At 42.6% G+C, this 27,214-nt stretch overlaps 1 protein-coding gene across 3 annotated transcripts in view; it reads left to right on the top strand.

Annotated features, from left to right (window-relative positions):
- The window catches only part of TRAPPC9 (trafficking protein particle complex subunit 9), a 420,270-nt gene that overhangs the window by 168,173 nt on the left and 224,883 nt on the right, over positions 1–27,214 (top strand). For 2 of the 3 annotated variants that reach the window (XM_067558312.1, XM_067558311.1), the window contains one exon: positions 2,958–3,082. In XM_067558312.1, the coding sequence (XP_067414413.1) occupies positions 2,958–3,082 (125 nt within the window). Of the gene's footprint in view, positions 1–2,957; positions 3,083–25,549; positions 26,088–27,214 lie in introns of those variants that run through there. The other variant, XM_067558313.1, reaches the window with a different exon arrangement.

The following is a 27,214-nucleotide window of genomic DNA, read 5'->3' as shown; positions in this document are numbered from 1 at the left end:
TTAGAGTACCTCCATGAAAGTTTCTTGGAGATCTCTGTGGCGGATTCCCGAGCCATCTCTGTGCACATAAACAATCTTTTCTGGGGGACACCCTCTGCGTAGCTGGAGCGGTCATTGGGAAGCAGTTATTCACTGCATCTCACTTTTTCTTCATATTACATATAAAATAGAACAGCATGCAACCTCTACAGTTTGATTGGAATTGAATACTCACCAGAGGTGTCTTCCCCAGCATTGCGCTCAGTCTCCATGCTGTCTTGTGACCGGCCGGACTGCTCCACAGTCAAAAATAGCTCCTGGGTCTCTGGGAGAATAGATGCCCCATTCGCTGGTCTCCCATTCTCCTTCTCCTGCTTTTCCTCATCTAGAATGTTCTCCTTGTTGTTTCCTGAAATGTCCCAGGACTCTTACTCAAGGGAGATGTCCACACTGTTTTTGGGGGTAGTGAGGGGTCGCCACCGAGAATCACATTCAGCTTCTTGTAAAAGCGGTATGTCTGTGGTATAGAACCAGAATGACTATTCACTTCCCTTGTCCTCTGGTACACCTGCCAAAATTCTTTGATTTTCATGCGGCACTGCTGTGTGTCTATGCTGTAGCTCTTCTCCCCCAGACCCTGTGTGTTTTTTCATAGATGTCTGTTTCTTTGGCTGGATCGGAGCTGTTCCTGCACAGACTTTTCTCCCCAAAGACTGATAAATCCACTACCTCCTGTGTACTCCAGGCTGGAGTGTGTTTGGGGCGTTGAGTTGCCATGATCAGTTGCACTAGTGAACTCTCTATGCTGATCAAACAGGAAATGGGAATTCAGAATTTCCCAGGACTTTAACAGGGGAATAACTGTTTCCTGTGTATCTAGCAACTGTGCAGCAGAGTTGAAAATGATCTTCAGAGCGATCACAGCAGAGAATGCTTTGGGACAGCTCCTGGATATCAATTCAGTTGACTTAGATAATGCTGCATTTACATTCTCTCTCTGTTGAACCATCAACATCAAATTAAGCCCTATGCCTCTTGCAGAGGTGGAGTTTTTAAATCAACATTGCAGGCAAGTTAGGTCAGCGGAAGAGACTTGGTAGTGAAGACACATAGATTATTAGGTTGATGTAAGGCGGCTTCTGTCGACCTAAGTTCGTAGTGTGGGCCAGGCCTATGAAATGAGACATAAGTGGGGCGCACAAGTTGCACACTGCAGTTTTCTTCCTGGTTTCAGCTTTTGGGTCATGCACCTGTAGGGAGGCAAAGACCTGAATATTACTTTTATGGAAATAAGGTTTCTGATATGACAAGTAAATTTTGACGGGGGTTATTTTTGAAGAGAGAAGATATCAGAATGACTTTGACACTGACTCAGCATTTGGCTCTTCATTTTTTCCAATTTGTACAGCTGTAGGTAAAGTAGCCTGTGCACAGCAATGACAAGTGTAAATTCTTTTTTAAAATGTGAGAAAAATGGAAAGTATTTTATTTATATGCACAAATATAGAAACTTTTGTCAATTTTTCTGTTGTTAAAATACAGCAATGTGTTTACCAGATCAAGTGGGCTCTTATGCTGGAATTTTGTTCAGAGACGCTGAAATGGGGTTTAATGCTATGTTTATACATTTGAGACTACATAAGGTACACCAGTTCACCTTAAATTGGTAACAAGTAAGCTCTTATATTTATTGTTGCTGGTGCACTCAAAGTCAGCACACTACTTCCAATCTTTCACATGAGAAGATTGCAGTTTTTCCTTTTATTATGGTTTGTTGCATATATTGTACTGTATTGTATTATATTATTAGTACTCCTATACTTTGATGTAAATGGCTTTTGTGGTAAGTCTTAGCTTCACTTTGGATTTGATCTGTGGTATGAAATTATTTGTTGCTTTATGCACAACAGATTTTTCTTTTCTTGAAACTTTTAGCATTAGTCGTACTTATGCAGCTAAAACTCAGCATGTTGAGTTGTGAATACACTGCTTACTGCATATTAAAATATTTGTAATCACTTGACGTTTCTTTCATTTCTGACCTTTCTCTCTTAATAATCATTTCCCCATATATTTTAGTGATTTGTGCTTAGTAGGTAGTCTTTAATAGAATGAAAATCCCAATTACAATTAAAATGAATGGGATTTGTGAGTTTCCTTTCAGTAAGGTACGAGTTTATTAATAGTAAAAGTTTTGTTGACATTTCTTTTGATTATTGTACATACATATAAACTAGTATACACTGGCTACTAGTAAAATATAAAGTTGAGAATGTGGCTCTGAAAATCTGTACTTCTCATTCAGTTTTGAGTTGAGTACTGCAATACACAACTTAGGTTTTCATTTTGAATTTGTATTACTTTATAAATGGTCATATTTTGAAATTCCCATTCTGTTTATGCATCCCATTGTCAGTAATCTGTAGAAAACGTCAAGCTATTATTTCATTCTCCCTATTAAAATAGACATGAAAAGGGATTCCTCAGGCATCATGTAGAAGTTATGCTACAAGAGTTAAGAAGTTGATTGCCTTTTTTCATTATAATCATAAAGGAAGAAATCCCATCTTCTGCATCTCTCGTTTAATTTAATAAGCACCAGTCTAACCTTAAATCTGGGGGATACTATAAACCTTCTTTTGTACCTTTTCCTGCTATCCTCCTTTCTTGTGGATTGTATTGAGTTATAATGTAGCAATTTAGCTAACTAGAGAATATCATCTAAAGCCCACTAAAGTCAATGGGAGGCTTCCTATTGCCTTTAGTTAGTATTGGATCAGGACCGAAATTGTGACCACATCTTTTCTTTAACTTTTTTTGCAGTGGAGAAATAGGTTATGTTTCATTCCCTGATTTGTTTCCTCTTCATTTGATACTGTATTAGGGCTATTTTAGATGAAGACAGTATGGAATATTACTTAGAACTTGAACCCCTTCCCCTCTCTTCCCAAAATTCTGATCCTTTCTTTTTTTTCTAGATGGAATAAGTGTTAGTGGACTTCCGCTTTCCAGTCCTTTCCGACAGATTGTCAAACCACGAGTAGAGAGCAAACCTATCAATCCAACGGAAAGCAGCAAAGTTGGTGATTTCAGTCATGTAAAGGTAAGATAGTAGCATTAGATTAGGTAAGAGTGGTTCAGCCTTCAGTGCACTGCATTCTACTTCGTACTGTAGTCATGATGTAGAAGGAGGGGTTTTACAGGCAAAGGTTTTTTTTATCTCGTTTTTAGGATGTGTTGGTTAAAGTATACTGTTAGACTTTGTTGCATATTTAAAAAATCATACAGTGAAACCGAAGTTGAGGCTAGCAGCACAGAACTTCTTTAAGGGACACTCTCAAGTAGAGAAAATGCATGAGGTTGTCTATTCCCCACCCCCATTAGCCTTTTTTAATTGAAACCTGTGATATAGAGAGGAGGTACAGAGCTTGTATGACTTGATTCATTTTGCTAAAATGTACCCTATCTGTTATAAGTCAGGAGAGTGCAACAAGTGCTTTAGAATCAGGGTCTGAGGCCTGGTCTACACTGACAATGTGGGTCGACGTGATGCGGCTTACGTCGACCACATAAAGTATGCATCTCCATCATTCTGCACTTGCTGAGCCTATTATTAAAATGCTGCTACTTGCTGTCCGGGTGCCCAGTGTAGGGCTTCATTAGCCAGGGGAGCAAGGGGTAGGCAGGATCACCCGGGATCACTATTGGCATTTCAACATCACCAATATTTATTTTTTGGTCAGGGAAGAAAGTGCCCACCTCCATCTTTTTGAACAGACCTGAGTTCCTAAAGATGTACGCTTCATGTACCTTTCCAGACCACCCCACACTGATGTCAATGAAGTGTCCCATGTGATCCCCAAGGGCCTGCAACACCACTGAGAAATATCCCTTTTGATTTATGTACACTGTGACAAGGTGGTCTGGGGCTAAGATAGAGATGTTTGTGCCATCTATGGCCCCCCCACAGTTTGGGAACCCCATTGTGGAAAAGACTTCCCTATGTCCTTCACGTTTCCCAAAGTCACTACCCTTCTTAGCAGATGTCTATTAATAGCCCAGCACGCTTGTATCACAGCTGCTCCCATGGTGGATTTACTGACTCAGAATTGATTCCAACTGACTGGTAGCAGTTTGGCATTGCTAACTTCCACAGAGCGATGGCCACTCTCTTCTCCACTGTCAAAGCTGGTGTCAAGTGAGTATTCATACGTTTCAGGGCTGGGGAGAGTTTTCCGCAAAGTTAAAATAAAGTGGCTTTTTGCATTCAAGAGTTCTGCAGCCACTGCTCATCAACCTACACCTTCATAATGATGCAATCCCACCAGTCAGTGCTTGTTTCCCGGGACCAGAAGTGGTGCTTCACTGACTGCAGATGTTGTCTAACAGCTTGCAGCAAACAGGAATTGTTTCGTTCTATGGCTTGTAGCAAGGTGGCCTCTGTAACATCGCAATTTTCAGTGCTGCAACTCCTTTCTCGCCCCTGAAAACACTGCAGAATTAGTCATGAGGTGTTTGTGATGGTCACAATAATAGTGCAGAGCTGAGCGGGGATCCATTCACAGAGAGTGAAGGGTTTGAAAAAATGGTGCGAAAAGGAGATCGTCTTTGTTTGTTTGTTTGGACCGGGACAAGGTGGGGGTGGGGAGTACATTGCATTATTGGAGGACGACAACCTTCCCAAAAGCCTCTGTGGTTCGTTGCACTGTGGGATAGCTACCCACGGTGCACTGCTTTGATTGTCGACCCAAGCACGGCTAGTGGGGACGCAATCCCCTGACCCAATGAGCGTGGTGTGATCATGCTCCTCCGACTTCTAAAATTCAGCAGGTGAAAGTCGATTTAAAATAAATTGACTTCACTGTGCAGTGTAGACATACTCTTATTTTACAGACTGCTATGAAGGTGTGAAGCCTGTTATTAGTAATATATAAATAAATAATAAGGTGGAATAATCTGGGGAGAGTCTAGTGAACGTCAGCATTAAAAACAGGAAACAGTAGTGGTATGAGTCAGTGTTTAAATGGGTGGAAGCTACACTATATTTCTACTTACCGCAAGGGGTTCTGCCCTGGAATAAGCTACTGTAATGGGTGAAGATAGTTTATATATTGTGGAAGCCTTAATCTTTTGTACTGGTACTTTCAATGAGTGAAATAATAGTTGAACAGTATTATTACTTACTTGGTTTTGCAGAAGATATTGCTTCTGGTTTTAAAAATATCATAATTGAGATGTCAAAAGTAGGTCAATTTCTATATCATATCTTTCATGCTTTATATTCATTCTTCTGCATTTCAAAGTAAATTCAAGATGTTACTCTGGACCATCACTCTCAAAAGTTATTTTTCATTGCTCTGACTGCGTGCGTGGTCCTCCTATGTATTTTCGTTTTGTAAAATTACATGGATAAAACTAAACTAAAATATGAAACTTGATAGGTTTGTTAAGGCTCTCATTTAGGTATTTCTGACTTTTAGCTTTGTAGATTTACTCTGTTTGAATGAAATAGCTTTATTTGTTAAGTTTAAATTTGCATTTGAAAAGTTAAAAGTTTAATTAAAGTTAATTGTTAAATGGTCTGTTTCTTCTGTCTTTTGGTGAAGATAGAGTGTAATGTTGAGTATCTAATGCATCTTCTATCTGGGATCTGTATCCTATAGTAGACCATAACACCAGAAATTAGCAGTTAATTATTTTGTATATTTGGAAATATTTTGTTCATCATGCCTTATAATTTATCATGTTAAGTCTTGGACTCTACATTTCTCTTTCAAAACCTTATTTTGCATCTGAATTTACTCTCTTCCTATGGCAGACCTGTTTATTATTCTGATCCATTAATAACTGTTTGAAGATGTTAATTTGGAAAGATGTTTCTTTTGGACTATTAATATCACTTGCACTATCATTTATTTCTGCATGTTAATATAAAAATGGAAGTTAGTGTAGTTAAGTAGAACCATGCAGGCTTGACTGGCACCTCACGGACTTAGCCATGAGGTCTCTGTTGGATACAAGCCCCTCCTGTTCTCCAGCTCATGGGCCAGTATTCCCAACTAGTGCTCCACCAGCATTGGTGGAATGCCCAGCCAAACTGAAAGACTACACTAAGCGGAAACACAATGAGGGTAAGGAGAAGCACAAAAGATTAGAGATGTTTGCTTTTAAGTCCTCAAAGAAGAGAGAACCCTCTACACCAGTGGTATCATCCCACACACTTATGCCTTCACCACCAGTCCTGAGAGGGAGGACTCCAGCCAGCTGGATGGAAAATGAGATATGCCCTTCTAGATGATCTGGCAATGTATTTGGATCTGGAGTACTTTATCCTGATAGAACAAGTGTTACTATGGGACACTGAATCACCGTTCATCCACTGCTTCCTGATCCTCACTCTAGCAGTACTGTGACATCAGGAAACTCTTTCTGACCCACTTTCAGCTGCACCACCCTCATACAGTGACACTGATGGCCCCAGAGGAACCCTCAGAGGAGGAGCAAGAGACAGTACCATTGGTTCTGACGAGACTACACATAACAGGCTAACCCAAATAGAATTTCCAAGACTTCATAGAGACCCTCCCATATCCAAGACCTATATTTACCAGAGAGAACATTTGTACACGCCGTACCATCCACCTTCCTATCCTTATAACCCTCTGTTACCACTTTGGGGCAGATGAGAGCCTTACCACTGGGTCATGTAGTTGAAATACTCACCCTCCAACATTTAGAGAGGAAGCACTGGTAGGATATTGAGAATCACAGCCAGAGCATCCGGTATTGCTGGAACCACTTATGGCTTTCATTCTCATCCCCAGATGAAGTGGTACTGTCAGTCTCTCCCTCCCTAATGATTACAGGCAATACCAAGTGCTGCTCAGGAGGCTAGCCAACATGCTCTGTATTCCCTTGGAGGAAGTGCAGGACCTAACACACAAGTTACTAGACATCCCCACTCAATGATACTGCCAATGTCATCTTACCCATGAATAAAGCTATCTTAAATCCAGCTAAGGACATTTGGCAGACCATGGCCCTCTGTGTGCCTTACCCCAAAGAGAGTTAAAAAGAGATATTTTGTCCCCCTTAAGGGGACAGAAAACTTATTTTCCTATCCCAGCTTGCTGGTAATCAAGGTGACCACTGAATGCAATAGACTCCATCATCCAAGCTATCTCCTCAGGTAAAGAGGCTTAAGAGGCTGTACTTGTTGGGACATGAGGTGGTCTTATCAGCCAAACTCCTCTTCAGGATTGCAAATACCAAACCCTAATGTTGAAATTACAACTTCCTTAATTACAACAGACTGGTAAAGTTTGCTGACAAACTGCCCCTGGATAGTATGTATCAATTTGAGGCTATACACAAGGAGGGGAAGCTAGTGGCCAGGTCTGTAATTACAGGCAGTATTCAAGGCAGTGGACTTGACGTTCCACTCACAAGCAACCTCTGTGGTCATGAGACAAGCCCCCTAATTAGACATCTGTGCTCCCTAAGGAGGTGCAAGCAACGGAAGATGACCTCCCCTTCAAAGGTTTACATTTCAATTATTTTGTAGTGCAAAAGCACTTGTTACAAATAATATATTATTCAGATAGCTAATTGGGAAATTTTCTTGAGTTTGAGATTGATGAAGCAAACACAGGTAGTTTACAAGCTTTGGTTAGTATAAGCAAGTACAATTTACAAGTTTTGATCACAACAGACAAGCATAATTGAAATCATAGGAAATAAAAGAGTACAAAAGGTATATTAAAATGATTGTGCATACTTACAGCCTTAGTCTGATACATTATAAAGCAATCCCCAAATGCTGACACACTTACTTAGTTTTGTAGAGGCAAATAACAGCAACCATAGAAGACAAAGTGGAAATTACCACAAAACCTGATCATGTTCAGTCTTCCACCGTTCGGTCGTTTCTTGTGTACCAACTAGACGTTGGTCTGATTATCTTTTATAACTTTTCCCCTTACATCCAGGACCATATGTGATTTAGGTCTCAGCACCTGCCCATATTTGTCATTCCAAGGGACTGTAATTAAGGTTCTGTTTGCTAGTATATAAGCTATTTATGTCTTACATTTCCTAATGGTTTTGATGCATAAATGTGGTTATGCAAATCCTCCAAAGCCCCTAGAAATCTTGTATTTGAGGTTTCTGTGGTATACTCATTTATCACAAGCTACATATTTCAAAATAATGCTAAATCTTATAGTATTAAGTTAAGTAGTCTTGCTAACTCCATTGCTAATTAAGCTAACTATCAAAACTACTTACGGGCTTGCTAGGCCCCTACCTTAATATTTATACAGATTTTGTTTCTTTACTTGCACCTCTTACAATACAGTTCTAATAGCTTGTATTTTACATATTATTTTAATATACCTTAGCATGTGATATATAATTTAATCTTGCACCCTCAGATCAAATTAGGGATTACAGGTTAACAATGGGAACACTCTCCTCAGCAAGAAAATTGACAAGACACTCCACTCTCCGAAAGATTCTCATTGTATATATATATATATATATTCCCACCTTCCTGGAGAAAATTCTTGAGACAGCAAAAACAGACATACTGGCCACTGACACAGCTGTTTGACCACCAATGATCCTGTGAGCCACCAAGAATGCAACAAGACAGGCGCTCAGCTCCATCAACATCTTCCTTCCAGACTAATTTGTTTTCTAAAAAGGGATTTTGATGTATGGCTCTCAGACTACTCATCAGTTGTTTTAATACCTCAGTTCAGCAGTTGCCTAGCCTGTTTCTTTCTACAATGGCAGACCATAACCTTGAATGGATGGGTTCTGGACACTATTTCCACTGGCTGTACCACTGAGTTCTAGTCCACCCCACCTTCCAAACCCCAGAACTCTCAGAATTAGGGCAAAACCAACCATCCCAACATGACTCCCCTCTGGTTCTCAGCCTAGTTTTTGATTGGGCAACATACTTAGAGCGAACATGCTCAAAAGAAGGGCAATCCATTTTGTTTAATAGTAGAAACGTTCTACATGTAAGTATTACACTGCTAAATGGAAGAGCTTTGCCAGAAAGATCACCTTTTTCCAGAAGAACCAGAACTTTCTTGTATCCTTGACTACCTCCTGTCCCTGAAGACACTGGGACTTTCAGTCTGCTTACTGAGTGTGTGTGTGGTGGCTATCATCATATTTCACCCTCCTGTAGAAAGTTACTCAGTTTTCACTCGTCTCATGACAGTTCAAGTCCTTAAAGATGATATTAGAACTTTCACTCGGGTATGTTGACCGGTGCATCTCTGGGTTCTGAATTTAGTACTAGCAGCAATTGTGTGGCTGCCATTTGAGTCCTTGGCTTCATGCACCTTCCTATGCTTATCAAAGAAGGTAGCCCTTTTTGACAGAGGTTAGTTCAGGTAGGAGGGTAGATGAGATTGGTGCCATCATGGAAGATCCGCTGTATACCATCTTCCACTGAGATAAGTTGTCCCTTTGACTACATCCTTTTTGTTTCTAAGGTCCAATCAGACTTCCCTCTGAATCAAACGATTCAACTGCCCAAAGCCTCACAATGCTAGGGATGGCAAGAGATTATATTGTCTAGAATGTCCAAAGGGCCCTAGCTTTTTACTTTGATCAAAGCAAAACCATTTTGGAAATTTTGTAGACTTTTATTTTGCCAAAAGAATGAAGGGGGAGACCATCTCAGAGATTCTCAAGATGGATCTTTGGCTGCATCCTCTTCTGTTAGCAGCTCACAGAAACTACTTCTCCATATGGTATCAAAGCTCATTCAGCTAGGGCACTGGCTGCCTCATTAGCATCACTGTCAGACATCCTTTGGTTCAGCAGTCTCACAGACTGTGCTCCAGTTACTTTCTTGGATCCTCCTCCTAAATAAGGACTGCTTGGAAATTACCCACAGTGACTAGCGCTCAGAAAAGAAAGGAAGGTGGCTTACCTTTATAATATGTGGACTTCTTCAAGATGTGTGGTGCCTATGGGTAGTCACTATCCGCCTTCCTTCCCCTCTTTTTTGGATCCTTGTGATTCATGGTAGTGTAGGAACTGAAGAGGTGAGTGGTCTGTGTCACTACTTGATGCTCTTGATTTGCAGCATGAGAAGGTGTAATGTTCAGGTGCAGACCAAAGGACTCTTCTACTGAAGAATTTCCAGTCCTGGGCAAATCATGCTTTGGTCAAATGCAAATTATTGAGCTCAATACCAAAACTTAATAGCCTGTGATACACGGGAAGTCAGATTAGATGATCTAATGGTCCCTTCCAGCCTTAAACTCTATGAATCTATTAAATCCAAGAGCATATTGTAGGGACTGAATGTACCCAAGGAGAAGCCCTACTCTTAGAGGATCTGCTTCACTGGCTTACTGTTACAACAGGACAGTCAAGGGAGGAGTGAACTGTTTTCCAGGAATCACCACATATCCCATACTGGCCAGCATGCCATTTGGACCAACTTCTGAGGTATATTTTAAGGTTTATCATTCAGTATTCAAGCTAATAATAATGGTTTGATAAAAGCTACTGCAAGAAACATGGGAATATCTAATTTTGAAAAACAATTAGGAGCAAGCTGTCAAAATAATAAATATAGTTTGAGTATATTGTATGCAACTCTAGTTATGGTTCTTCTTTGAGTGCTTGCTTATGTCCATTCCACTATAGGTGTGTGCACGCCTCCGTGCACGGTTACCCAAAACTTATTTCCCCGTAGCAGGTCCCGTAGGACTAGCTCCGGCGACCCCTGGAGCCCCGCGCACATGCTGCGGTCTATGAGGCGCTGCTGGCCCTAACCCCCTCCCCTCCCCCCAGTTCCTTCTTTCCACTCGTGACAGTTGCTGGAACTAGGCTTGCCCTCAGCAAGCACTATTCCCCTTGTTTGGGCTTGTTTGATATTCTGAGTTTAGTTCTATTTAGTTAAGTAGTTGTTAAGTGTAGTTAGAGATAAGACAGTCCCTGCGGGGACTTCGTGGGGCTGGGCCATATCCTGGTCGCTAGGCTTCAAGCTGTGTGCCTCTTGCGGGAAGGCCTTCCTGCTCAGCGACCCCCATGACTGCTGCCTGAAGTGCCTGGGGGAAGCCCCCAGAAAGACAAGTACAAGATCTGCAGGGCTTTCAAACCGAGGACTCAAAAGAACCGAGAAATCTGGTTGAAAGAGCCCTGTTGATGGAGGCAGCACTCCGCCCGGCATCTGAGCCGACCCTTTCCGCCTCGGTACCGAGTGTGACTTCGGTACAGAGCGCATCGTCAGCACCACCCTCGACTAGGCACCCCACAACATTGCTGTCACCGAGGAGAAAGAAGCAGCGCGCGGAGCATGGACACTCCCCTGTGACATTGGTACAGGCAGGGTCGAGTACAGAGATGCACCGGACCCAGCTTGTCGAGACTTCTCTGGTGCCTGCATCTCCGGTCAGGGAGCCTCCCCCAACTCCTGGGAGTGGGAGAGTGCCCCTGCTGACGCTGTCAACACCAGAGGCTTTTCAGGCAGCAAGAGCCTTGTTGGCTTTGCTTATGCTACTTCTGCCCACCTCCTCCCTCGCCGAGGGAGAAGGGGCTGGTGTTATGTGGGAAACCTACGTTGGTTCCCCCGGAATGCTGGAGGAGATCCCCAGTACGGGGAGGAAGATTTCCCACCGGACGGTCTCCAAGGGTAGGGCAGAGCTGCTCTTCTAGTAGTCGCTCCAGGTTGGCGACCTCGAGCTGACCTGCTCTGACACGGGACATGGAGTCTCCCCCTCGGCACCGACGTCGCTCCCCGGCACCGGAGGCAGTGCATGCCAGGAGGCGGCACCGGTTGAGGTCTGCCAGGAGACGCTTGGACAGCTCCAGTTCCCGATCCCTGCCACTGAGGAGTTCGCCTGCATCGAGGCAGTGTGGAACCCGGTTTTCGGAGGAAGATCTGGCACGCAGAGTTAGCAAGGAACCCGGTTGCTGGAATTGGGCTTGGTATTGAGGAGTTCGGGATGGCGCCGATCTCGGTCACAAAGGTGTCTGCAGAGCCGCAAGGCAAGCAGCAGTGGAAATCACAGGTACCGAGACGACACTCTGGTACCTCTAGCTCTTCAGAGTGTGCCCCCGCTTGTCGGCACCACTGTCGGTGATGGAGGCAATCTCCATCGTCCTCCAGGTCAGAGGCATTGAGAGGGCGGTCCCCGGCATGGAAGGGTGTCTGGGACTGAGGACGAACATGGCACCACAGGTCCAGGGCCTCTGACCCTGACGATGACATTGGGTCTCCTAGGGGGCACAGTCGACGCCCCCACAAAGCTTCAGAGCCTGTGGCACAGTTAGCCCTGGGTTGGTCCCAAGGACAATGGCCACAACAATTGCCTTATTGGGCCCCTGGGGTATCCAGGTGGGCCCAGGGCCTCATTCCATTAAGTCGTCGAGGGTGAAGTCTGTGCCTCCGGCATAAGAGAAGGCCCATTGGCACCACTCCTTGGACGGGGAGTCGGACCCCCTGGAGGGAACCTCAGCTGGTACAATCCTTCGCCAGGAGGGGGCATACCAGCAGGCTGCACCTCTGCAGTCCTCTTCCTCCTCACCTGACGAGGGAGTCTCCTGGGACCACTCTGCGCCATTGGAGGATTTCAGGATGCACCAGGAGCTGCTCAAGAGGTGGCCTCCAACTTGGGGCTGGAGGTGGAGGAGCTAAAAGAGGCCACAGATAGCCTCTTTAATGTGCTGGCAGCAACTGCCCCAGCGCGAGTGGCCCTCCCAGTCCATGAAGGGGTCCTTAAGATTGTGAAGGCCCTGTGGCAAACCCCTTCCTCGGTCACCCCTACATCAAAGGTGGCTGAAAAAAAATATTATGTCCCAGCAGTGGGGTTTGAGTATTTGTTCACTCACCCTGCCCCGGGAACCCTGGTAGTAGATGCAGCTAACCAGCGAGACAGGCAAGGTGAACCAGGGTCGACTCCCAGGAACAAGGACAATAAGAAGCTGGACTTGTTTGGGAGAAAGATAGATTTATTCCACGGCAAGCCTTCAGTTTAGGATTGCCAACCATCAGGCCCTCCTGGAGAGAGATAATTTCAACTTGTGGGACTCCCTCAGGCGGTTCGCTGAGGCCCTGGCCCAGGACCAGGTTGCAGACCAGAGCTCCCAAGGCGGCACATACTTCTATCCCAGGACCACGGTCGCCTGTTGCACCTGGACTCCCTGCACCTCAAGGCCTGGAGACTCTGTGGCTGACGGAGGGGGAGAGAGCCTGCTCGGTGCAGGTCCAGCAAGTCCTGCTTGGCAGCAGGAAGCCTTCTACACAAGTCATATATCAGCCTAAGTTGAGGCGGTTTACCTGTTGGGCAGAGTCTTGGGGTATTCAGCCCAGCCTCTCACCTATACAGGTGATCCTGGAGTACCTGCTCCAGCTAAAGCTCCAGGGTCTGGCGCTGGCCTCGTTGAAGGTTCACCTTGTGGCCATTTCGGCCTTCCATCAGCCGCAAGAGGAGAGATCCCTGTTCTCCCATCTCATGTCGGTTAGGTTTCTCAAGGGGGTGGCAAGGCTTTATCCGTAGGTCCGTGACCCGGTGCCTCCCTGGTATCTCAACCTAGTTCTCTTGACACTCATGGGGCCCCCCTTTGAACCCATCGCTTCATGCCCCCTGCTTATGCTTTCATGGAAGGTAGCCTTCCTGGTGGCCATTACCTCAACTAGGAGGGTCTCCGAGATTAGGGCCTTGACCTCGGAGCCCCCTTATACATTATTCTATAAGGGCAAGGTTCAGCTGAGACTGCATCTGGCCTTCCTACCCAAGGTGGTTTCCCAATTTCATTGTAATCAAGACATTTTTCTCCCCGTGTTTTTTCCCAAACCTCACAGTTCGGAGGAGGAGAGGAGATGGCACTCGCTGGACGTGAGACAAGCCCTGGCTTCTACATCGAGCATATAAAGCCGTTCTGGAAATCGATGCAGCTCTTCGTCGCAGTGGCCGACCGGACGAAAGGCTCACCTGTCTCCACCCAGAACATCTCCTCGTGGATTACATCATGCATCAAGTTCTGCTACGAGCAGGTGAGGGTACCAGTTCTGGGAACCATCACAGCGCACTCAACCAGAGCTCAAGCCTCATCTACAGCCTTCCTGGAGAGAGTGCTTCCTGGAAAGCTCCCACCTAGTTGTCGGTGCATACCTTCACGGCCCACTACGCCATCGTCCAGAAGGCAAGAGAAGACGCGGGATTCAGCAGAGTGGTGCTGAGAGCAGCTCGCCAGTAACTCCGACCCACCTACAAAAGTATTGCATGTTAGTCACCTATAGTGGAATGGACATGAGCAAGCACTCAAAGAAGAAAACAAGGTTACTTACCAATAACTGATATTCTTTGAGATGTGTTGCTCATGTCCATTCCACAACCTACCCCCCACTGCCGGAGTTGGCAGAAAGAACAGACTGTGGGGGCGTAGGGTCGGCAGTGCGTCCTATAACGTGCCATGTGTGGGGGCTTCAAAGGGCACCGGAGCTGGCCCTACGGGATCTGCTAAGGGGAAAAAAGTTCCGGGTAACCGTGCACAGAGGCGTGCACACACCTATAGTGGAATGGACATGAGCAACACATCTCGAAGAACACCAGTTACTGGTAAGTAACCTTGTTTTTGGAAATAATTATGCCAGTCACAAATGCTGATTATTCATAGAAAATTACTTGTTAGCCCTGTATAGTGTAGGTAAACAAACCTTCAAAATAAAGTGAATTTCTGCAAATGAAAATTCATATACAGCAGTATTTCAAAAACTGTACTTCCATCAGCATCTTGGAAATGTTCTAATTTGGACATTTCCAAATATTGGTTCTTAGAACAGAAACTGTATGAAGTCTAAAAATTATGAATGAAAAAGAAAGTACTGAAAGAGTAAATATTATCAATATTCTACATGCTCCCTGCAGTCTATAGTAATATGCTTTTCTACAAATTTTACCTTTGCCTGCAAGCTATGTTCTAATAAATCAGTCACTGACTTTTGGAAATGATTGGGTTTTTAATGATATCATAAATTTATTATACAAAAATGCTTAATGACATCATAATAAAATTTGGTGAACCCTGAAGCTGAAAAGAAAATTATAATGAAAATATTATGTTCAGAATTACTATTTCTGTTAATCACTATTGAGTAACTGTAGCAACTCCAAACTTTAGTCGTCATAAACTATTGAAAATCTCTACCTGAGGATTAATTCAATATCCACAAAGAGAAGCTGGAACAACACATAGCAGTGTGCCTTACAAAGGCCAGTGTGTGTGTTTAAACCTGGGGATATTTGTATTGTATTTCCTATTCCATGGCTCATGATATCTAGTGTGTATAGTTCATTACACTGGTGTACTGCTCATTGTAGTATATAGAAATTTGGTAGTATTCCTTTAAATAGGTTGTAAGCTGTCTATTGGCTCTCACCGTCTTCTATGTTTTAGAAGCCCCAAGAACCTGGTCAGAGTTTCAGGGTATAACTGGACCATGCACATATGTAGCTAGATCTTGCATGTTATATCAATTTAGTAAACACAATTACTTGGACCCCCATTGTGAATGTGGTTCTTTCATATTATGTATATTGTGTAAAAAGCAAAAGATATAACACATGAGGTTAGGAAGAGAATTCTTGGCTTTAAGAATTTTAGGGAAGTGTCATTGTTTTCTCTCCATCAATTTTTGTATATTTGATTAATTCCCATTTTCTTTACATAATCCATTTTGTAAAATACTTTTCCTTCCTTTGACAGGGCTCATGTGTTAATATACTACAATAATTGATATTGTTCTTTTTGAGTTTTTAGATACTGACTGTCTATGCCATACATAAATGAGAGGTGACTCCTTTTATGTAGCAATAATTGAAGATTAGTGTGATGTCTTGCCCCTTTAAATGGTTAGGCATTCTGTGTTCACCCTGGCACAGCCTCACTTTTGTGTTAGTTTTAGTTTTGCTGCCAGAACAATAAAGCTACCACTACAGCAGACAGCTGTGTTTCTATCAGCTCCCTCTGTTTCTATCTCCTCCTGTGCTGGGTCCAAATATAACATACTGGTGATTCAGAGAGACAGTCTCTCAAGTGTCCAGTGCTCCCATTGCCCAAACAAGAAGAAAAACTAAACAAATAATAAAAGCAGGAAAAAAGTTTAATGATAGGCACCAGGTGACAGACTGCTGTTTTTGCTGCAAGGGACAGCATGAGACAGCTAGCAACAGAGGGGAAGTAGGCAAAGAAAGAAAGAACAAAGAAATAGAACAAAGATAGAAGAAACAATTCTGCAATTTCTGCCAGAGCTGTTTAAACAGAACAGTGAGGGGTGAGCAAGTCGCCGTCTTGGTTGACCACGTACTTTAGGTTCCCAAATAAAGCCAAAGTAGTGAGTCTGCATTATAAACCATACAGCTGCCAGAGGCAGATCAAGCACAGAATACAGGAACATCCTTTGCAGTTTGAGCCTGAGTCTGAGCCTGCTGTAATCCACCCACATCTTTTAGATAGGTTATGTAGTATTTTTGGTTAACTATTTAAACAATAACATGGATATATTTGTTAAGTATTTTTAAGTCGGGTGGAGGAATATGATGTTCTGTCCCTTTAAATGGTTAGGCATTCTGTGCTCACTCAGGCACCGCCTCACTTTCGTGTTAGTTTTAGTTTTTCTGCCAGAAGAATAAGGCTACATCCATAGACCACAGCTGTGTTTCTATCAGCTCCCTCTGTGTCTGTCTATCTCCTTCTCTGCTGGGTCCAAATATAACTGTTTGTTTGTTTGAGTGAAGTTATATTCATTTCCATCCAATGTTTTCAAAATTAGGCTCAATTACATTTTTGACTTTCCCTCTTTAAATTTTTCATTCTAGATAAAATCCTGATGATAATTTTTTTAACAGATTTGTTTGGCTAATGTGTTGTTTTATTGACCATATTTAGTATAACTGTAATTAAATAAGTTAGTTACATTATCCATTTAAACAGGTAGGCTGGCTTTTTCAGTTCTCTTAGGCTCCTTTGAAAATCCAAGTGATAATATTTAACATTTATATGGCATTTTTCATGGCATCTCAAAGGGCTTTACAAATATAGTTTTATTTATGTAGGGGCCATTCGCCAACTGAAGGATTCAAGCTGCTGTGCAACAATATAAACTACGTAATCTCGCTCTGTTTAAATAGTTCAATAAAATAACCTTGTAAAATAAAAATGTACAAAAAGAGTGAGGTCCATTTTCAAAAAGATTTGTAGAGAAGATAGTAGATACAGAGCCAACGTTGTTATTTCTAAAAGGAACAACATGAAATTTGGTTTTGCAAAGCATAAAAAACCAGGAATTCATATAGAAAACAAACTACTGGCTGAATGAAGAGACTTCAAATCCAGTGCAATTCTTCATTAGATTTTCAAAGTGTGGTAAAACTCATAAACTTTGATTCAGCATTTTCGAACATGGATCTACATGCATAATGAAATGCAGACTGTATTATCTATTTATTAAGGAATAACTATAGAACTGCTTTAGGAGTGTTTCAAATAGTGCCATGTATGCTTGAGATTTTGGACAAGATTCTGCCACTCTTAAATTGTATCTGGAGTTATGGTGACATGTAACGTACATGCTAGCAGTGTAGCTATAAATAGCAGTGCAAATGGTGAGGCATGGCTTGGGTTGGTAGAGTGTCCTACACACATCAATCCTATGGAATTCACAGCAGAGTAGAGTACCCTACACAGCCCACTATACGCCGAAGTGGTGCCTCCCAGGCTTGCACTGCTATATTTAACAGTGTAGTGTCCTGCTGCTGGAGCCTTCCTGCACTGCTTCTCCTCCTGCAAGAGCCTTTCTCTGCTGCAATGAAAGACTCTGGGGAAAAGCTCTGGCAGAGGAAAGCCCAGGGCTTTTCCTCACCACAGTGAGCCTTTCACTGTTGTGCGTGGCTGCACGATGCAGAGACCAGCAAGGGCATAGCCCACTTTCAGTGCATCATCGAACTACATGTGTAGTGCCTGTATTCTGTATGCTCCTATAAGTGTAAACAAGGCATTACATGCCATGATCTGTATCTAACTCGAGAGGTGGTTACATTCATTTTATTGGGATTATGGCTATTCACTGTAAGGTTCAGATAATTAGGCCCTTAATGTGTACCTCATGTCCAATAGTTGTAAAAAAGGTGGAAAAGTAAAGAAAGATATAGCATTTTACAGCACTAATCTGTTCATCTCAGCAACTTGAAAAGTGAAATCCTGAAGCAGGAATGAGGTGAAATTTCAGTGATTAAATTCTGTCTTTAATGCTATAGGTTTTTTTCTTCTATTTCAAGATCCTTTTGATTCCTAACGTTCTACAACGGCAATCTTACATTTTAACCCAGCCTATGCCAGTTATTAATTTAGTAGTCTTGATTTACTCCATTTAGAATCACAAGGTAAGAAGGGACCCTAGGGTCATCTAGTCTAATTCCTTGCCGAGATGCAGGATTTCTTGTCTCAACCATCCAAGACAGTTGGCTATTTAGCCTTCTTTTGAAAACCTCCAGTGAAGGAGCTTCCACTAGGCAGTGTTCCATTGTCCTACTGTTCTTACAGTTAGGAAGTTTTTCCTTAGATTTAGTCTAAATCTGCTATGGTGTAGTTTGAACCCATTGCCTCTTGTCCTATCATGTGTGGCAAAAGAGATCAAACTTTCTTCATCTTTTTTTTTTATGGCAGCCTTTCAAGTATTTAAAGACCACTATCATGTGTCCCCTTAATCTCCTCTTTTCCAAACTAAACATATCCGTTCCTTAGGCCTATTCTCATATGGCTTCCATTCCATCCTTCTCATCATCTTTGTCACTTACCTCTGGATCTTTTCCAGTTTCTCTGCATCCTTTCTAGACATTGGTGACCAAAACTGGACACAATATTCCAGATGAGGCCTAACCAGCACTGAGTAGAGCGGTATTAGCACCTCCCATGAGTTGCATGCTATATCTTTGTTAATGCAACCTGAAATTGCATTTGCTTTTTTTGCAACTCCATCATATTGCTGACTCATATTGAGGTGGTGATGCACCACAATTCCCAGATCTTTCTCAGCAGTGCTGGTGCCAGGCCAGTTATCCCCTATTCTATATTTGTGCATTCGGTTTTTCTTCCCTAAGTGTAGCACTTTATATTTGTCTTTGTTGAATTTAATTTTGTTGTCTATAGCCTCATTGTCCAATTTATTAAGATTCCTCTGAATCTTAGCTCTATCCTCCAAAGTGCTGGCAACCTACCTGAGCTGTTTTCATCTGCAAATTTGATCAGTATGCTCTCTATTCCTACCTTCAGGTCGTTAATAAAGATGTTAAACAACACTGGAACAAGAACAGAACCCTATGGATCCCCACTTGAAGTGTCTTTCCAATCTGACATTCTGTTAATAATTACTCTTTGTTTGTGTTTTAACCAATGATGTATTCACTTAATGGTAGTTCCACCAAGCCTGAATTTCTCCAGCTTACCTATCAGAATGTCATGTAGGACTGTGTCAAAAGCCTTGCTGAAGTCAGGTATATTATGTCCACCACGTTTCCCCTTATCCACCAAACCATTTACTCTGGCCTAGAAGGAAATCAAGCTAGTTTGACATGATTTGTTCTTAGTAAATCCATACTGGCTGCCAGTGATTGCTCATTCATCCTCCCGGTATTTACAAATTGAATATTTTATATATTACTCTAGCAGCTTCCAAGGTATCGAAGTCAGGCTGGCTGGTCTATAGATTGTCGGCTCCTCCTTTTTCTCCTTTTTAAAGATGGGCACTACTTTAGCCCTTCCACGGTCTTCTGGCACCTCTCCTGTCATCCATGAGTTGCAAATATTATTGCCTGTGGCTCCAAGATTTCCTCAGCTAATTCCTTCAGTACCTTTGGGTAAATAGCATCTGGACCCGATGATTTGAATTTCATTTTAAATAGGCATAAGAATTCTTAGGAGGAGAACAGTCCATCTGGTTGAATATATCTACCCTTTAGGGTTTATCTTAATTCACCTTCACAATCTTTACGTTCTAAATCAGATTTACTCTTCTTCCCCTCTCTCTTCCCTGGGTTCAGGAATCATTCCATATCAAATTTTTCATGTGTGGTATGATGCCAGCAGAGAAAAATTTTTGCCCAAATTTGAGGTGGTTGGTACAAACTGTTTTTGAGAGATGGGACTATAGATGTCTGACAGGATGAAACTTCCAGGAAAGGGTTAAGGGCTCCCTGCCTGCCACAGGACTCAGCAGGGGGACTGAAGAAAGAGATGTCTCTTCTTTCCAGGTCTGAGAGGCAAGGAGAAAGGCCTCTCTGTACTGCAGCCTGCTTTGATCAGGGAATTGCTTTGTTTTGTGTCACTTGATGAGCTTTTGTGCTTGAGCAATTGTGCCATGAGGCAGGAGCCTGAAGCAGTGAAAAAAAAAGCCTCCCCCTCCTTCAAAACAATCCCCTCCTAGAATAAAAAGGCCCTATCAAAAGGACACTCCACTGAACACACTCTCCTCATCCCACCCCATCCCAGGGAGTGGGAGAGGATAAACAATAAGACAGGTGTCATTGCTTAATGCATCATTAGAAGACCCTCAGATAGTCCAGTGATGAGCGCACTATAAAAACATATATATAATAGAATAGGTGTAGCACTGGTTCTTTCCTAGGCTGGTGAAACAGCCCATCAATTTACAGATGGTGGAGAATGTGGGCAGTTCAAAAATAGAAATGGAACCAAAAGTAGTAATGAAATGGCTGGGGCAACAGTTTGTACTGCAAGTACTGGCTTGCATGGCTGACACTCTCAGGTTTGTATAACAGCTTGGTTACCCTTGTAGGATGTTTTACGAAGATGGAGCTGGAGGATGACCCTGAAAACTTCCTAGAGATATTTGAATGGGAGGCAGCTGCTCCCCAATATCCCCAATAGGTGTGGGCCCGTAAGGTAGCACCCTACTTTTAGGAGAGGCCCAGGCTTATATTTTACAATGAATGGATCTTGACAAAGGATGGTGGAGTGCAGATAAAAGCCATTTTGGACTGGTTGGGGCTCAATAAGGAAGGATATAACTACTGGTTTAGATGGCAACAATTTTTGCTGTAGACTTTGGGCCTCGAGCAGTGGCTCAGTAGCTACAGGATGTCTGCTCTCCCTGGTTAAAGCTGGAGGTATGGTGCCCAGAGAAAATTGTGGAGGTAGTGGGACTGGAGCGGTTTTGTGTGATCCTACCAGCTAGGTCTAAGGGGTTGGTCTGCTGACACCAGGTAAACCAGGCAGAGAACTTTCTGGAGGCAGAACTGGACTTTATTGAAAGACCTTTGAAACAGACCCCCTCTGTGTGAGTGAGGCCCACAGTGTCTGGAACTAAGAGAGGGCAGCCCAGGGAAGGGTCCTACTGGGCTGCAAGGCCTGCTTATGGTCCCCAGGGAGGTTGAGGTTAGAGATGGACCCCAGTATCATGTGTGCAGCTAGAGAAAAGGGACCTGCAGTGAGGGGATCCCTGGCTACACAAGTGGGGCTCCATGCTAGAGTAGGGGAGTCCCATAATTTTTTTCCTGTGGGCAGGAAGGCCATGGGTAGTGTTCCTGATTTTAGTCAAAGCCCAGAGGGATGACACAGTGTTCTGTTAGCTGTACAGATAATTGGCTAGAGTGAATGGGGTGCTGGGTGATCTACCCAGGATTCTCAGTACTCCCCCTTTGAACTTGAGTAGCAGTTGTCCACCATACTCAGTCAGGAACATGCTAAAACCTTCTATTTGTTCACAAACTGTACAGGAGAAAGGTATTGAGCCTAGCCCATTGTGTGCCATGATCAGGCCATTTAGTGGTAGAGAAGACCCAGGAGAGGGTTCTAGTTGGGTTCTTTTGGCCAGGAGTCTACCAAGAGATCAAGTAGAGAGAACTTGGGCAGGCTGCCCAACATTCCCAATAACAATCTTATAACAAAAATATGACACTTAAGACTCTATCAACCAGTAGGATAGGATTATTAAGCTGCTGCCCTTAGCTGAGAGCAAGCTGTTAGTGAAGTAGCACTGTCCCTTTGAAATCATGCTTTATGTAGGAAGTGTGAATTTTGACACCTGCTTAACAGGGAAGCAACAAAGGCTGCAGATAAATCTATTGAAACCACAGAAAGATAGGGAGGCATTGTTTGTCCTCTTGGAGTCACGAGCGAGAGATTTAGGGCCACTGCTATCAAATCCAGAGCTTTACTCAGAGGTGCTTCTGAGAGAAAACCTGTCCAGTGCACAAAAAGAGCAAGCATTGGAGCTGACCAAGGACTTAAAAGATATCTTCATTAACACCCTAGGATGACTTACTCAGTGGAACACTGTATCCGCCTTAAGCTCAGGAATCCTGTGCAGAAGGGCTGTTTCCAAATCCCTAAGTGGTGAATCCCATGGTGAACAGGGAATTGGCGAGTATGCTGCAGTTAGGGGAAAGAGAGGAGTCCCAGAGCAAGTGGAACAGCCTGATTGTGGTGGTCTCACAGATGAATAATAGTACCTGCATCTGTAGTGCCTTCAGGAAGGTGAATGTGGTGTCAAAGTTGTATAACTATCTCAAAGATGAACTTGGTAGATTGTATACAAGACTTTATATAGACATTTTGTTGGCACATGTTGGGATTTGAACATACACTTCTGAGGCATCATTTAGAAAATATACCTAAAAATTGTATCTGTTCACTTTGATTTGCTGCAGTGTTGTTTCTGTATAGTTTTGGGATTGTTTACATAGTTTGAGAAAATAAACTGTAAATTCTGGTGCTGTTAAGGATCCTAATTTTCCAATTAATTTATAAAACAGATATAAAATCCCCTATCATACTGTATAGATTTAATCTCTCTATTCCCTACTAAGTCCACAAATACAAATATATTACTGATTAGAGCTCTCCAGTCATGGGGTTAGTCTGAACAGGCACACGGTAATTTAAAAATGGACATCCTTCTGCTACAGCGAAAGATGTGCATGTGCAATTTTCTAATAACAGAATAAGAGCTTCTGATTTGTTGGGCAGACTGAAATGTGAAGTCAAGTACATGGTGGTGTAGCCGTTAGTGTATTACTAATTTTTTGTTTCAGCAGTGAGTTAGAAATATAGTCATGTACATTTTTGACCATTTATTTCATTGGTACATTTAATGCTCATTGTAATTGTTATTCCACTAGTTGATCCTTGCAGATATGTATTGTGTACCTTGGGTTTTTAAGTTTGGATGTTTTGACTTTGTTTGTGGCATTGCCTGTACACTGGCAACAGGATTGGAAATTATTAATGACTAAACAAAGCAAATAGTTTGGTAAACTGATGGAAATTTTCTAACAGTAACACAAAGTTCAGCACTTCACACGTTCCCAACCAGTACTTTCCCCTAGGTCCTTAGGCTCAGAAGTTCACCAGAGTAGTCTTGTAGAATGAATGTATGCACAAATAGCAATTCTGATAATTCTTTTCTTTTCCAGTGCTGACAGATGAGGGTGGTCAAGAATGCAGTCAGTGAATGGCAGTGTAGTCTTACATGTAGCAGGAATCCATCAAAAGTGGTAGCTGCAAGATGAGGGCTGATTATAAACAGAGTCCAACCAAACAGAGTCCAAACAGAGTCCAACCAAAAACAGAGTCCAACCAAAATATTGCTGTCCTGACCACTCTGGCCTTACCGGGGACTGTTGTCATGTGTGTCCCAGAGCAGATCTTCCTGTCATATGTCCAGCAACAATTAGCCTGCAACACCAGAGCCTTGATTTCAGGCACATGAGATGGGTGTAGTGGAAGGTCAGCAGCAACTCCAGTCTCCACCAAAGGAGTTATTTTCATCACCTGATGAGTCAGTGACACCAGGACTTATGCCAGAGGTGGCCAAACTGTGGCTCTGTCACTCACCCAGCACCATCACAGAGGCAACATATTTGACAGGGATGTTGAGAGCCACATTGGAGCTGATCTAAAGCTTGTCACTACCTTCAGGAGCCGTTTTGCCCCTTTTCACTAAGTTTAGTCCACTGTTACATCCCAAAAATGGGCGTTAGATACCATTATTCATGATTACCCTATTCATTTCCACACCTTACCCCTCCACACCCTCTTTTAACATTCCTCTTATAAGAGCGTGTTCGAAAAAGAAGTGGCCTAGTTGCTTCATCTAGGAGCCATAGAAGAGGTACAACAAGGGTACAGTGTGAGGGGATTCTGCTCTTGATATTTTCTTATCCCACAGAAAAAAGAGGGTGTTCATACTATCCTAGATCGGAGGAGTCTGAACAAATAAATGTGCCTCCTCAGATTCAGGATGCTAATGTGGCCTCCATCATTCCATCTCTGCAGGTTTAGGATTGGTTCATGGTTCTTGATTTTCATGATGCATTCTACCACAACTTTCATTGTTCCCTTTTTCTGTAGACGGAGAGCTTTTTTAGAAGGAAAAAAAATGTTTGGTAGTCTCTTAAATAAGAAACTATCAAGGGGAGAGACAAAGTCTTACATCGTAGGTGGTGGGTGGGATTTAGCTGGAGCCTGGTGCAGGTTGCAGTGTTATCTAACTCCCTCTCTAGACCAATCTGGTCAGGATGACAAAGGTCTTGGATCCCAGGAGATGATTGGGGTGACAGCCATGATGATGAAGCTTGCATCTGTAGCCAGTTTTTCTTCCAAAGTCTCTTTATTTAAGGACTCCAAAAAGGAGTGTTGGGTGGAATAGACCATCCTCTCATTTTGTCCACCAATACTCCTAATTTCTGACGCGTCAATTTTGGTTCACTGTTTTGCGGGTTCACACTGTTCTTGTTTGCCAGGCATGATCTTAACACAGGCCTGGAATTATATCAGTAGGTCTTTTTGTTTGGAGTAATTTAGTCCTTGTCTTATTTTGCAATTTTTTCCATCAACACTGATTACCAGTTATTGTGACATTCTATGAACTTTTGCTCACTTTTTACAATTGAGTTTACAATTAGGATAATTTAGTAGGCCCAATTATCACATCAGTACTTGAGATTTGCACTGGGGCCAAATTGCTATCACAAAAAGGCACCAGGTATTTTCACAAAATGGCTAGTCATGGTTGCAGTGCACCTGAGGAAACAGGGAATCCATGTCTACTTTTACCTGGACAACTGGTTGATCAGAGACTGATCTCAGCAGGAGGTGGTGACAGGCCTGGATTGTGCAAGTTCCATTTGTCTGGCTGGACCTACTAGCGAACTATGAAAAATGGTTTTTTACACAATCACAGATGATAGGGTTCATAGGATCATCTCTAGGTCAGAAAGGTATCTGCCTGAAGAAGGGTTGTTGTTGCAATCACTGCTACTTAAGACAAAATCAAACCCAATTACAACTGTACAGACTTGCCTTGCAGTGTTGGCCTTACATGATGCTGCTTGCCATATTTTCTCTGAGGCCCCCGTCAGCTGTTTTAGATCCATCCTCAGTGAAACATCAGGTGGACAAGAAGGTCTTTGCCAATGCTACATCTTCACAAAGTTGGTGGGGGTAGATAGTACCCAAAAAGATGGGGTGAGGGTACTGTTCTTAACCCCCTCATTGACAATGACTTTAATCACAGATGTGTCAAGTACAAGGCTGGGGAGACCACCGACAAAGGCAAGGGGCCTGATCCCTGGGAGACACTGGACTTAACACAAGCATCCTGGAACCCAGAGCCATCATGGGTTCTTATCTGGCATCTGAAATTCCACACTGCAGAACCTGATGGACATTTGGCATCTGAAATTCCATACTGTCCTGATGGACAACATCTTTGCGATGCACTACTTTAACCAACAAAGAGACTCCTGCTCATTGCCTTCTTCCTGAAGGCCTTCAGACTGGACATGGTGACACCATAACCCTGATGGCTCCTCACTGCCTGGGAGTCAGTGACAACCAGACAAACATCCTGAACAGACATTCTGTGACCTATCATGAGTGGTCTCTATGAAGATCCACAGATAAATTGCCGTTATCCTGGTATCATTTGTAATATAGGGTTTCAATCTTAGAATTTATTTATTGTTAACTGGATATGATGTTTTTAGCTTCTTGTAACCATTTTTGCACTTCATTTACAAAATTACATTAAATATTAATGGTTTTTGTTTTCATATGGTCTAGCAGGCATGTTATTAGAATTATGTTATTCATAGATTCCCAGAGGGGACCGTCCGACAACTAGTTAAACTTCCTGTATACACAGGCCAGAAAGCTTCCCCAAAATAATTCATAGAGCAGATCTTTCAAAAAGACATCCAATTTTAATTTAAAATTGTCAGTGATGGCGATGCCGCCACTACCCTTGGTAAATTGTTCTAATTGTTAATTACTCTCATCTCATTTACATCTTCTTTCCAGTCTGAAAGTGTCTAGCTTAAACTTCCAGCTATCAGATCATGTTATACCTTATCCTTTACCATATAGGTACTTGTAGACTGTAATTGACTCACCCACTTAATTTCTTTTGTTGAGTTAAGAAGTTGAGCTTCTTGAGTCTGTAACTATAAGGCTTGTTTTCTAAACTTACTTTAATCCTTCTCACGGCTCTTCTCTGAACCCTCTCCAATTTATCTGCATCCTTCTTGAATTGTGGACACCAGAACTGAACACAGTATTCCAACAGTGGTCTCATCACTGCCATATATAGAGGTGAAAAAACCTCTCTAATCCTAGTTGAGATTCTCTGTTTATGCACGCCAGGATCACATTAATGCTTTTGGCCACAGTGTTAAATTCAGAGCTCATGTTCAAGTGATTATCCACCATCCCACCGCCCAATATTTTTCAGAGTGACTGCTTTTCAGGATAGAGTGCCCCGTTTTGTAAATATGGCTTACGTTCTTTGTTTTCAGATGTATACATTTACATTTAGCAGTATTAAAATGCATATTGTTTCCTTTAGTCCAGTTTACCAAGTGATCCAGATTGTTCTGAATCAGTGACCTGTGCTCTTCATTTTTTAGCACTCCCCCAATTTTTGAGTCATATGCATAGTTTGCCAGTAATGATTTTGTGTTTTCAGGGTCATTGATAGAAATGTTTTATAGTGTAAGGCGAAAAATTGATCCCTGTGTTACCCCACTGGAAACACACTCACTTGATGATGATTTCCCATTTACAGTTACATTTGAGACCGATCAGTTAGCCAGTTTTTAATCCGTATAATGTGTGAGAGTTAATTTTATGCCATTTTAATTTTTAATCAAAAATGTGCAGTACCAAGTCAAAAGCTTTACAG

This window comes from Emydura macquarii, unplaced genomic scaffold (genome assembly GCF_026122565.2).
Source record: "Emydura macquarii macquarii isolate MOO-44397 ecotype Brisbane River unplaced genomic scaffold, CSIRO-AGI_Emac_v2 contig_1947, whole genome shotgun sequence".
In the NCBI taxonomy this organism is placed as follows: Eukaryota; Metazoa; Chordata; order Testudines; family Chelidae; genus Emydura; species Emydura macquarii.
Note: the sequence above shows the minus strand (reverse complement) of the source record. Positions and strands in the feature narration are given on the sequence as shown.